Source organism: Nothoprocta perdicaria, unplaced genomic scaffold (genome assembly GCF_003342845.1).
Source record: "Nothoprocta perdicaria isolate Ctin4 unplaced genomic scaffold, notPer1 scaffold_235, whole genome shotgun sequence".
Taxonomy (NCBI): Eukaryota; Metazoa; Chordata; class Aves; order Tinamiformes; family Tinamidae; genus Nothoprocta; species Nothoprocta perdicaria.
This window is the reverse complement of record NW_020455461.1, coordinates 984665-997733: the sequence shown is the minus strand read 5'-3', so window position 1 is coordinate 997733 and position 13069 is coordinate 984665. Positions and strand designations below refer to the sequence as shown.

Below are 13069 nucleotides of genomic sequence, written 5' to 3'. Positions count from 1 at the left end.
GTTTCAGCTTACGCCCATTGCCCCTTGTCCTGTCAGTGGCCACCACTGAGAAGAGTTTGGCCCCTTCCTTCCTCCATTCACCCTTCAGGTATTTATACATATCGATCAGATCCCCTCTCAGTCTTCTCTTYTCTAGGCTGAACAGGCCCCGCTCACTTAGTCTTTCCCCATATGATAGATGCTCCAGTCCCTTAATCATGTTTGTTGCTCTGCACTGGACCCTCTCTAGMAGCTCCACATCCCTCTTGTGCTGGAGTGAGCTCAGCAGYGTTCTGCTCCTTGCTGCTTCTCCAGCTAGGGGTAAGTGTCCAAGGACAGTRTCCAGAGAAGAATTTCCAGGCTTCARCTCTAGGACTGGTACTTGCTCTGCCCTCTGCTGGCTGCCTGGTCCGAGGCCCCCTCACTCACTCCTGTGTCTTCTTTGCACCAAGTCCCAAATTCTCTCAAGCTGCCTTTCCTCCAGGGCTTCTCTTTGGGGCTGTGGGGCTAGAAGATACTAAAGTCCAGCAAAATTTTGACACATATTTAAAACCACCATTAACAACCATAGGTAGGTAGGGTATCGGAAAGCTAAATAAGTCCAGGAGTTTCATACTAGATCAGCTCCACCTGCAGCAGAAGTAGCTGGTTGGAAGTTCTTCAGAACTTGAAGTTTATTTCAAAATTTTGAAGTTCTGAGATTTTTAGAAAAGAAAAAGAAAAATCTGATTCCAGTCCCAAAGTGTACAAATAGCCCTCAATGTGACAGTTGCTCCACACAAGCTCCAAGACAAACATTTTCTGGTAGTAGAACACATTGGTGTATATTAGCAATATTTTAATTCTTTCCAATTCTACCTTTTAGCATCACTGCTACTCAAAGAAAGAGCATGCATGTTATGCATTTTAATAAATGCTGTACAACATATGATACAGTTTTAATCCACAACTCTCATCTCATAAAGCTTTCTGCTTCCATCCTAACAAAATGCATTTGAAGGAGCTCACAGGGGCTGCTGCTCCTTCGGCAGGTGTGCTGGGCACTGAAAGCGYGGGCAGGAAGGCTGCCTGCACGCACTGCCCCTCCTGGGCCACAGAGGACATCAGTAAGTAGGTGGTGGCCTTTCAATTTTAACCCTCAGTTAAAATTTAATCACCAGATGTACTTRAAGGAACAACATAAGCTAAAGACCCATCCAAACTTCAATTGAATGCACACTGTACATTGTGCACCCACAAGTACAGCACAGTATTCACCTCAGCCACTTTTTTCCCCCCTTACAGACTAGCTTTGTAGCTACTTGCATGTTCTATTATGGATGAAGAAAAGCTACTGCAGTCACCACTAGCTCCATGAAGAAAATTTCTTCCTTGGCCTCATCTGCTGCCCTGAAGTTATTTCAAGTGGGCTGCCTTTATTATCCCCTAAATGATCTTTAAGGCTGCAATGATACCTCAGCTCCAACCACAGCACTCACTTATAGTGCTGTTGAAGCAAGTTTTTAATGAACTGCTAAAATAAACAGTATAAATATTTAATTCCAATATGGGGAATGTAAACCTAAGCCTAACTTACTTTTTTTTTCAGGTGTCTTAGAAACTGTCATCGTAGAGCAGAGTGGGTAGAGGCTGCCAGCAGCTATTGGAAGGCAGCTGATGATAGATCAGATGTGATAACCTACCTGTTGTGGCATGTCCTGCTAACARGGGATAGGATTAGTAAGGAAAAGCACTACAGCAGCTGCCAGGATCCCAGGAGTCACTTGTTTCATTGCTGCCCCTGTCTCCCCGGGCATCCCCCTGCGCTTGTTTTTGGCCCTGCTGGTGCTTTGGGCTGCCCTGCTCTTGGTCCTGTGGGCCAAGCTGAGGGCTGCTTGGGCTGCACCTGCTGCTGCTTCACTCACCCACAGCTCCTGCACCGGGGCCTGGCCCAAAAAGGTGAGTCCTCCTGCCCGTGGTTGCAACGCTGCAGCACRATGCTAGTCAACACTGATTATTCAGAAGACTGTTTGGAAAAAGACTGYGTTTTTTTTCCCCCAGTTTTTGCCCAAGCTAGACAYTGAAGGCTCAGCTACATTTGTCCTGAACACTCTCTAATGAAGAGAGGGGAGCAGCAGGGCACCATCTGCCAACCAAGAAGCTGATTCCACAGAGAGAGCAGCTTGAGGTCCACTTACCTGTTGGCCCAGCAAGCACAGCTCTTCCAGCCTTTTCTGTAGGGCTGCAAACCTTATGGCCAAATTCAGACGAAACCATAGGCAAACAAATCAGCCAAGCTGAGCTACATCTTGGTTTACTGGTTAACAAAAATCCTTTTTTTTTTTTGTAAAATAATCATCTATTAAAAAAACCCTCTCTCCTCTTTTGAGACTAGGTGGTGCTGTTAAGTGCCATGCAACACGGACAGTAGAGTTAAAACACCTCAGATAACCTGAGGCCACTCAAACAGAATTAAATTCAGCCCACACGTTAAAGAGTAAACTCAATGGAWCAAGACAGGGATCATCTGTTAAAGACTAAATTAGCTTCCAATTGGGCAGAGCGTCTCAGCCCCACTAGCGTGTCAAGTCAGACTCATTTCTTTAAGGGAGTTAGTGAACTTCTCCAAGGTCTCTTTGAAGGACTTCATCAAGTAAGTTCCCAGTTCATTGTTGGTCTCCTCCACAGCCGCGTCGTAGCTGCCGAAGAGCGGGGTTGAAGCCTTCACTCCCTCCCTGTTCCCTTGTAGCAGGATGCACTTGAGCTCCTCTGCCACCCTCTCGTATTTCTGGCGATCGAAACTGCAGAGGTTGGCATCGTCTATGGGGTAGGTGGTGCCCAGCGGGTAGCAGTCCCTTGGCACTGGGAACTCCACGTTTTTCAGCATTGGCAGCTCACAGAAAAACACGAAAAGGTGTTTAAGGGCTTCAGATGACAGGGGGTTTCCAAGGAACTTAAACTCCTGTAGTTTCCGACAGGGGCTTAATGCAAGAATCAGCATGTTGACGTGGCTGTCCTGGATGTTACACTCCTCCAGGATGAGGCTCCTGAGCACTGAAGAGGAATGGCTGAGCAGCTTGAAGAACGTCGATGGATAAAGGTCGGGAATATTGTGCCCACTCAAGTCCAGGACTTCCAAGTGGCTTGAGTGGAGGCTGTTGGCTAAATAGGCCATATCAGCATGGTTGAGGGAGCAGTTGGAAACATCTAACACCTTCAGGGGCGTTTTCAAGGGGCTAGAGGTTTAAAGAGATGCAATTGTTATAGCATAAGACATTGGAAAACCATGGCCACAAAATTTAATACAACTACTTGCATTATGAATGTGGCCAAATGCTATGTTTATTATTTGTTCTGTTCTCTTTTGCAGAACTGAAATGCGTACAAACAAGGACATGTTTGTACGTCTCCGTGCACCGTAATCTCCTCCTGAAATCAGGTCCCTGGATTAGCCCCTTCCTTCCACCACTCCATCAGTGCTGGTGTCATAGGGATTYATTTAGCAACATCCTATGCGTCCACCTCGTAAAAGCAGCCACGCTGCCACGTTGCCATTAGTTGCAGAACTAGGAGCAGATAGTTAGTACCATGAAAACACTGGTGGCTCCTCCTTTCCAAAAGCTCACATAATTCCAGAGATACAGATCATTTCCATTAAGGAAAAGAATTCTCTTGACTCCTGYCAAGATAAAAGCCAATCACTCCTCAAAACAGAATAACAAAACGTTTGTTTCTACTKTGTGTTTTTAGAAGTCTATCACATTTTAAAGTTTCTTTGCTCTGGAGTCACAGAAATCTTCTGCTGAAGAAAAAGGTTGGGAGAGGTGTACCTGAGATTGCTTGCAGATTTCTAGTTTAGTATAAGTTAGTGGTGACAAATAAAAATCACAAGTGATCCCTTTTATACACAGTGATGTTCAGTGACAGCCCCTTAGCTGGATCAAGGCTAGAAGCTCATCATTAATTACATTTGTGATATGTGCTGTTTGTGATACTTAAATTACACGTCTCTTTGCACAGGAAGGGCATTTAGACTAAGATGATTCCTCTTGATTAAATTTTTGATTGCCTTTGTTTAAATGCTCTAAAAAGCAGACCATTAACTTCCCAAAATACGAACCCCTCACTAGGRGCTTGTTGCCCCTTTGAGAATGGAAATTCTTTTTTCCAGCTGCTCTTCACGATGCCCTTCACAGGTGAACTCAATTCGAAGYATGCAAAAGCACCCAAGCATTACCACCTAGAAACAGCCAAACCCAGTTTACAGCTGAAGTCAAAGTCTCAAACCCAAGTCTGATTTCCTCCTGCCCATTTAAAAATGCCCTCTCTGTGGAATCTTGAGAAAACCACAGCAGAACAATGAAAACATTCCCTAGGGATGCAGAAGCACCACCCGGAATCATAGAATCACAGAATCCTTAAGGCTGGAAGGGACCTTTAGAGACCATCTAGTCCGAGCCCCGTGCACACGCAAGGTCACCTAGAGCACAGGGCACGGAATAGGACTCAGGAGGTGCCCGCAAGGCCAGACCCAGCTCATTTGGGCTACAAGCTCAAGAATGTGGCAAGCCAGGCCCCCTGTGGGTACCCACTCCCATGGGGTAGCTGTGAGAAGATTCTTCTCATATTCATATTCTGCTGGTGGCCCCAGCAGACTAATGCTCAAGTTCAACCATTTAAAGGCCCTTTAGGGGCATTAGGCACGCAGTGTTTGCCAGTTTCCCCACAGTTTCCCTTTCCTAACTTGCCACCCTTTCATTTAGTAAGACTTTGCCCATGGAAGCATTTGCTGCAGTTAATCGCTTTCTCCCAAACCCCCCTGCCCTCAGCTCCACTTCCCCTCAGAAGGGAATGACACTAAGGGCTTTTCCTTACAGCTGATGACACTAACGGCTTTTCCTCACAGCCTGGCTGGAAGCAGGAAGACCAAGTTACCTGAGCAGTTTCCGTATTCTTCCCGTGAGGACRGAAAAGGCCATGCTCAGCTCCGTCAGGTGGGGCATCTCGCTCATCTTCTCCCCAATGGCTGAAAGCACCAGCTCGTCGGCGGCCGTCAGCCGCCGCACGTTGAACGTGCGCGCCGGCAGCGTCAGCGACGCGAGCAGGGGGAAGCGGACGCTGGCCAGGAGGACCTCCAGGTGCTCCATTTCCAAGCGCACGTTGTGGACCACCTCCAGCTTGCGCAGCAGGGCGGGATCCGCCAGCCTGACGACGTAGAAGAACTTGTGCAGGGCCAGGCTGTCGGCCCTGAAGGCCACGCAGTGGATCTTCAGTGGGCAGGAGCGCTTGGTGAGCAGGGCCTGCACCACAAGCTCGTAGTTGCGCTCGGTCACGAACAGGTCGACGAGGACGTCGACGCTGAGCTCGGCGGCGCCCGGCCGCGGCGGCCGCAGCAGCAGCTCCAAGCAGAGCTTGCAGAGCAGCTGCGTCCTCGCCCAGCGGCCCAGCGGCTTCTTGCACGTGCAGGCCTGAACTTCGACGTCCTTTATGCCCGTCAGGTCCACCACTTTCAACCTTTTCATGTAGGGYGAGGGAGGATGCAGCACGTAGTCCCTGAGGCCGGTGAGACAGCTTTGCAAGCACACCGAGCACGTCCTGTGGCTCAGGTCCTCCTCGCAGTCCGCCGTTTTGCCCAGAAGTTTCCCCACGTTCAAGTCCACAAGGGGCCAGTTCTCTACGAGGTCGTGGATCACTTCTCCTTGCTCCAGTAAATAGCTAGCTTTGAAAAGAAGCGGGAAGAGGTTATGAGCAACGCTGCCGAGGCTCCTCCGGGCGAACTCGGCATTCGACACGAGCRCTTCGGCACTGATGAACCGCAGCGACTTCATCGCGGCTGCGGCCTCCCCACTGCYGCGGAGGCCGCCCTCGGGACCCGGCCGAAGATCCTCCTCGCCTCTCACCTTCTATTTTTATCTGCAGCTGCTGTTTGTTACTAAGCGGGGGCTGCTCTAGGAAGCTGGAAGCAGTCACATGCTCCTCTCCTCACCCACATGATCCTCTTTCTATTTTGGGGCGAGACAGCAATTCCGCAGGAGTAACTTGTAGGAGAGCTTGGGCCAGGCAGCAGTTACTCATTTACACCTGCCTGCTTAAAACAAAATGAACCCAGCTGAGTTCAGCTCCCTGGCCATGGAGAACAAAAAGATCAGGGCAGCCCATACAGAGTTATAGTATTTTTGTATCTGCCTAATGCCACACAAAAGGGATTTCAGGGTTCCAGCTTACACAAGTAACATCATGGGTATTCCACTTTCTTTGAAGAGATAGGATTTTAAGTAGCTTCAAAGCGCTTATACTCCAAACTTGCATCCTCCTTTCCCAGACCACCATCCTGTTTGCCCTCCATCTTCTGCAGGGGACCACCCCTTGTTCTCCATTAGGCTTCCCGCTTCCCCATGGCCACTGGATTGTGGGATAAGCAGCAGCCAGGCTGGACCACCTGCCTCCATCCTGAGCCCATCCACAGAACAGYTCCTGTCAGCTCTCCTCACCAGAGCTCTGGCTCACGCCTCACCTTAGTGCTAGAAACACTGAAGACAGAGACCCAGCTCCAGCTGAGAAACACGTCAGGGTATCGCAGCACTGTGTGGAGCTGGAAAACGAAGCTACAGAGGGCAGCAACAAATGTAACAAAGAAAGATTTCATTTATTGTTTCATTAAAAAAAAAAAAAAGAAGAATTATGGAAAAGTCTGAAGTAAAAAGYCACATTGTCTTCCCAAGCAAACGAGCTATCATGTTTTCATATACAAAAAAAAAAAAAAATGGTTACAAACGTTTATTTCGTTTCTTTTTACCTCTATAAATGTTGCATYATTCTAGTAACAATCCAGGTTATACTAGCTCAGTTTATTTGAACTTTTAGAATGATTAGAAGGCACTAGGTAAGTACAGTATAACTTGTGCATATGTCTTACTAACTGGCCATTTCAATTTTGGAAGSTAATAAAACTATATTTACAAAAATTTCAAGAAATTTGTACATTTTTCTTTTTATACAGGAATCAGTTATTTAATGCCATTTTCAACATTTACAAAATTACACAAAATATAGTAACATCTACCCTATCTACCCTGTAATCTGCTATATATGAACTGGAGGTTAAAGCAGAAAAAAAAACCACTTAACACTTAGACAAGTTCTAGCTATTTCATTTTACAGTCTTTTTAGTAAAGTCTCTGATGCCTTTCATCTATTTGAAGGCAAAATTATGCTCTGGAAAACAAATATATACACACATGCAGAAATAATACTCTTCCTCAGAATGACAGACAATAACAAAGATGTCCCTTCTTTGGTCATTTAAAGATTTTAGGATTTCTCTTTTGCTGCTTCTAAGCTACTCCACAAGGAATTCACTTCAAAATAATTAAATCCATGAAGTGTGGCAGGGCTTTCTCCACAGCAAAGCTGAGGTGGGATTATCTGGAAAAGCAGGATCAGCACCACTTGAGAAAGTCCTCATTGTCATGTGAATCAGAGCTGTCAAAACAATTATTAAACATTTAGCATCTTTCTTAATTGTAAAAATACATGGCAAATCACTTTAAAAATAAGTAGAAATAGTGTTCATGATAATCTAGCAGTCACAGTGTGCTGATCTGGTGTTCAAATGTGGTRTTAAATATTAAATTCATTCTGTTAGAACTTTTTTTTCAGTTACTACAAAATGCACCATACCAGAGCAAAAAGTTTTCATCAAGTGGATTTTAATAGGTTTCTAACCTTTAGAAACAGTGAATTTGAAATGGAAGGATTTCATGATAAACTAGGTGAGATTTTCAAGTTGCTCTGGGTTAGGCCAGCACTGTCAACCTCAGAGCTGTCATGCTAATGCATCAAGCAACTCGCTTTGCAGTGGATTCAACTCTAAATAACTTCTCTTTTACACTCCAAGAAGATGCCCTGGATTCCATTTCTCCACAACATTTGAAACGAACTGTCTTGTTACCATCACTGGCACCTGCATCAATATTGCAGTGCTGCTTGTGTTCCTATTAACTGCAGTATCAAAAATGTTTTGATTAAAACACTGCAGATTGGCAGTGGGTTATTTGCACRACATTCCCAGGATCTGGACTTCAAGAGACCTGGGCGTTTGTTTAATACTGGCGTGTTTCTAAGATGACATAGATACTGTAAGACAGAAAGAGTGGCTTCTTGCCAGCACCCTGGTACTTACAGCTGTAACATACTGACTGTTGTACTTTGATCTGGGATTCCTCTCAGGGAGGACAGGAGACAGGCACTGASAGGAGTGTTTGGAATTAGCACTTGAAACACATTCATCCAGAAACGTCTCTGTGGGAAGATGGGCCTCAGAATGGGCAGAAGTACTGAAACCACTCACGCTTTCACCCGAGGTGCACTGGGATGATTCTGAACTCTCTGTGACTACAGACAGGAGAAGGAGGAAAAAAAGAGGGGGGAAAAAAACATCACACACCAGCACAGACTACATCAGCACACCACGGGAAAATAAACTCCTACTTTGCAAAATCTTACAGCCCCAAATTGAACATAAACCTCCAAAGATGATCTGGAGGTTAATAACAGGGAGGACAATATTCTTTGACTTGTATTATTTACCTGTTTAATACCACACCCCCACATACTGATGAAACACTGTTGTTACAACTCAGGTACTGCAAAAGCAAAATGTGGAGGGTGATGCTGGTTTTGGAGAGCAGGAATGACACRGTGCCTCCGCTGTGGCATGAGCATCATGTCACCAACTCTGCCCAGGCCTGAGCAACAGTGATGCCTCTGGGCTGCATCAGATGTCATCTCTGTTGCTACTGCTACCTGATATATAGTTAATGGAGCAATGATATAATCACAGAAATCAGAATTCATTAACACATAGCTGTGCTCCTCAGCATTTCCAAATGTGTCTCCTGACAGATATATGCAGCAAGCTGAACAACCTTACCACGTGAAAAACATCCTTTCCGGTAAATTGTTGAAATCTACTTACTCATTGAAGGCTGGCTTCCTGTCTCCTGCTCCAGGTCATCTTCCTCAATGCAGCTCCTAATATCGTAAGACCAGTGGTAGGAGGGGAGCCCTAGCAAGCCTGAATGAGAGGGGCTGGAGCAGACGTGCAGGTTCAGGGAGCCCAGAATAGAGGAGGATGACTGGCTGCCAGAAGAAGACGTGCTGCTACTAGAGATGGTGGAATGGGGTCTCTTGAATGGCGTGGAGTGGTCAAATGAGGACACTGCTATCGATGCTCGAGATCTTGACTCTGTAAAAACAAGACATTYTGGCCATTAAGGAAAAAGAGGAGGGGCTGTTATCTTGAAAACAAGATCAGAAGCAACATCGCCAATTACATCTGACCAAGTATTACCTACTGCTCAAACAAATCTTAGTAAAGTGAAGAAAAACTACATTCTTTTCAGTTCCTGGCTGCTCTTCTGACAAAGGAATAAGAAATGCAGTGATACTGCAGAAAAACAAAGTGTCTGTAGGGCATGGATAACATATCATACCTGTTCCCTTCATGAGGTAGTCAATTGCTCGATCGCTTATGGCTGCTTCGCTGGGTTTGATATCCATAAAAGGTTTATTGCCTATTCCCATGGACACCATCTCTTGTATGCGGAGTTCTAGAATGGAAATCACACACACGTGAATATTGGGCAGCTCTCTGAAGATTTACTTGAGAAATAGAGTATCTTGATCTATCAGGCCCTTCCTGAAGGTACCGACAGTTGATTAGAACCTCAAAGCAGAAAAAAAAAGCTCACTTGCYTTCAAAATAAAATGGAAGAATCTAAAAAATACTTCCAAAATTAAAATTATAATCACCTTCACTGCACACATGCCCATTTCTTTGTGTCTACTTTATTAATGGATCAGAAAACAGTTTCTTTCCAGAAAAGAATGGAAATTATACTCTTTCTTCATGCTTATAAAGAAGGCCTAAAGCGGCATTTTGTTTCCCATTTTCCTAACAAAGGGGTTTGTGTCTGAGGTGTTGAAAGAGGGAAAAGTGAATTTCTGAAGTTCCATTCTGCCTTATTTTTTTTCTGTAAGACTGCAGGACAAACAAATTGAGGATGAATAAGCTACGAGGGTTCTTATATCTAAAAATATGATGGCATTTCATGACTTATCTAAGGTAATAGAAAACTACCTGTCAGGGATCTGGTAGCAACTACGGGGTCAGATTAGCCCAGGCACCAACGCAAAGGTCGTGACAGAAGAGTGAAGAGGAAGCTGTTGGGCCAGAGGGCTCCTTTTCCCTTTCACAGGGACAAGTGTTAAACCAAGACGATTATCTTGCCTAACCTCTATCTCAAATTTGGTAAGATTTAAAATCTCTGTCCTTCTGAAGATTGTTCTTGGCTTAAGATATATAAGAGCCATTTTGCACTGTGAGAAGTCAGTCTGTCTACTGGAACAAGACATTATGTGCTGAAATGTCCTTCTACATTTTGCATTCCTCACCTCGATTCCTCAAAGCCTGTCTCCACAGAATCTTTCCTATGATATCAGTCCACGCRACTTTAATTTCTGCTGAGTTTGCTTGAAGGATGTATGTATCCTGGGATCTTCTTCTCCGTCGGAACCAGATTTCAAACCTCAGACCGCTATCTCCAACATTTTCCGTCATTCCAATCTCAGCAGTCTGAAAAGCAATTCAATGACTATGACAAATGGAGCACAGCACCTTCCTTATGTCAATCATTTTCATCGAAAAACCTGCTCATTTCTTGGCAATGAAGCTGTGAGGGCTCCCAGCTGACTCCCTTTTGCAAGGTTAGCAGTTTGTCTGTGTTACATATGATCTCTTCCTAAAGAGTTTGAAACCACAGCAATGTTGCTCCTAAAGGCAGCACACAGCCTTTAATGGTCAGAGAACTGCAGCCAGTTGGTTAAACTGAGTCTGCAACCCAGGCTGTAGTAGCTGCTTTTCCCAGCTGAAGATAGATTCTGCTTTTCACAGTTGAATAGATTTTTCACAATTCACAATTCTTCACAATTTTTCACAATTCTGTTTTTCCCAGTTGAAGATATATCAGCTGGCATCACACATGCAAAATAAACTCCAGTTCCAGCCCCAAGTCACTATGGCAGTTTCAGCAAGCACATATAGTTGTGTGTATCTGCAAGAACACCGGCAAACCAGGATCCACAAAGCGTGGGCATGGCTACTTCCTTAAACCAGGTGACTGCAGATTTGGAMTTTGCATATGCCCAAACACTCCTCACTGATAACACACTCAAACAGTTTTTGTGTTTTATGCATTTACAACATCAGATAGGTAGTGCAATATGCATATTTTGATTTGAGGGAGCTTCCTCAAACATTGAAAGTACAGGTTCTTCWTTTTTTTTTCCATTGAAAAATAGCTGAAAATGATTTATAATGCAATTTACAGTGGGMCGCTAATCCCTTTATGCTGTACTGCTGGAGAAGAACATGGGGTGTTCATGGTAGACTATTGAGAAAGGAGCATTGCCCGCTAGACACATTTGTCTAACAGATTTAGTTTACCTTGAATGACTGTTTGTACATATAGATGTCATATCCCCCATCAATCTTCTTTGTCTTGCTAAATAAGATAAGATCTTCAAAGAGGAAGACATGCCTCAAATATTTCTTTCTTCCACAGCAAACAATAAACTCATCCTGACATCGCAGTTGCCCTTGCTCCTTCAAATTGACCTGTTGAGAGGAAACAAAGCTGAGATAAAGATCAGGTGGTACCGATTTCACCACGTGTGAGGAAGGAGGAGAGAATATCTGCCTCAGAGACCATGAAAATAAGCCCAGCCACAGGTAAATGTGGAAAAACTCTAGAGACACGTTGCTCCAGAGTGAGCCAGCAAAAGTGAATTAATACAGAACAATGTGAATGGGCTAGAAGTGCTTCCAGATCTGATCAGAGCGCTGAGAAGTTCAAGCATCCCTTCATCATGCTCACAGGCAATTCAAGAGCTGCACAGCTCCTCTGCTGCACACACCCTGCAAGCAGAAGCATCTTYGCATTCACTGGCTTCCTTAGCACCACCTGCTTCTTAATCATGGTGCAGAGCACTGACCAYGCTGGGCTTTTGATCCATGAAGGAGTCTCGCAGGCCCCAGAGCAGCACAGACCACACAGGGGGTCCAGCACTCTGGTATTTTCAGTAACATGCTACTTTGGAGTAAAATGCGCAGCAGGAAGTCAAGGGAACAGCAAAGGAACAGTTGAAAAAACGCTTACATCACACCCTTGAATGGCATCCATAGCAAGCAGGTCATTTCCATGGCGTAGCTGGAATTTCACCATCTCCTCAGCAGCCCTCAGGTCACTGAGTTCCTGCTCCTGGGTCTTCTTACACTCCTTGATCATGTCCTTCAGGAGGAGTGCATACTTGCTCATTCTTTGAATGGGCTTCAGCAAATAGGAGGCCAAATCCATCTTATCTCCCAGATTCTGTTGCTTGTTCTGCAGAAGTAACAGAAATTGTAAATACTGCCCAACTATGCTTCCTGAGCATCCTTAAAATCACTCAGTGACGGTCATGCAATTTCCATGAAGGGAGAAAAGGGACAGCAATTACTTTAAAGAACGCATTTCCATGGCTGGTTAGCAAGGCATCTGACTGGGGCTTGTTCTTGCTGTATAAAGCATACATGCCAAATTGTTCCTCCTAAAAAAAAAAAAAAAAAAAGAAAAGAAAAAAAAAGTGGGTAAGACAGTCAGTTCCTTTCTATCATCATTTTTCTTTCTCTAGTTAAAAATAAAATTAAAAATTCTCCATAAATATTTTGGGAAGATGAGAAGCAATCAGAGCTCACCTCAGGTTCCTTAAGTCTGTTATCAGCTTTCTCAGAAGTACTGGAGAACACAATGGAGCCAATAATTAAGAAGAAAAATCTAAACAGGCCCCAAATTAAACTGGATGGACAATAACCACATCATAGCAGCTCATGTACTGCCAACTGAAACATTTACTTTACTTTTCACGAAGAATTCCATGGGGGAAAATTTGGGCTTATTGCAAATCTTAAGCACTAATATTAGATGATTAGAAGAGAGACACAGGGTGTGGAAGGGGCTAAAGATGGTGTGTTTGCCTTTTGATGGCAAACGGTGCAACGAGAGACTCCAGT

The 13069-nt window shown here is 44.7% G+C and overlaps 2 protein-coding genes across 2 annotated transcripts in view; both read right to left on the bottom strand.

Annotated features, from left to right (window-relative positions):
• Positions 1-2330: 2330 nt before the first annotated feature.
• Positions 2331-5786, bottom strand: LRRC14B (leucine rich repeat containing 14B). The gene is made up of 2 exons (XM_026039659.1): positions 4894-5786; positions 2331-3194 (listed from the first exon to the last, which is right to left on the bottom strand). The coding sequence occupies exons 1-2, from the start codon at positions 5784-5786 to the stop codon at positions 2543-2545; spliced, it is 1545 nt and encodes a 514-aa protein (XP_025895444.1). The 3' UTR covers positions 2331-2542.
• An 824-nt stretch (positions 5787-6610) lies between these two features.
• Positions 6611-13069, bottom strand: part of PLEKHG4B (pleckstrin homology and RhoGEF domain containing G4B) — a 52700-nt gene continuing 46241 nt past the window's right edge. Inside the window, exons 17-24 of the mRNA XM_026039662.1 lie at positions 12517-12606; positions 12177-12401; positions 11465-11635; positions 10414-10594; positions 9453-9569; positions 8936-9205; positions 8141-8352; positions 6611-7440 (exon numbers count right to left, since the gene is read on the bottom strand). Of these exons, the coding sequence (XP_025895447.1) occupies positions 7435-7440; positions 8141-8352; positions 8936-9205; positions 9453-9569; positions 10414-10594; positions 11465-11635; positions 12177-12401; positions 12517-12606 (1272 nt within the window). The 3' untranslated portion in view covers positions 6611-7434. The remainder of the gene's footprint in view (positions 7441-8140; positions 8353-8935; positions 9206-9452; positions 9570-10413; positions 10595-11464; positions 11636-12176; positions 12402-12516; positions 12607-13069) is intronic.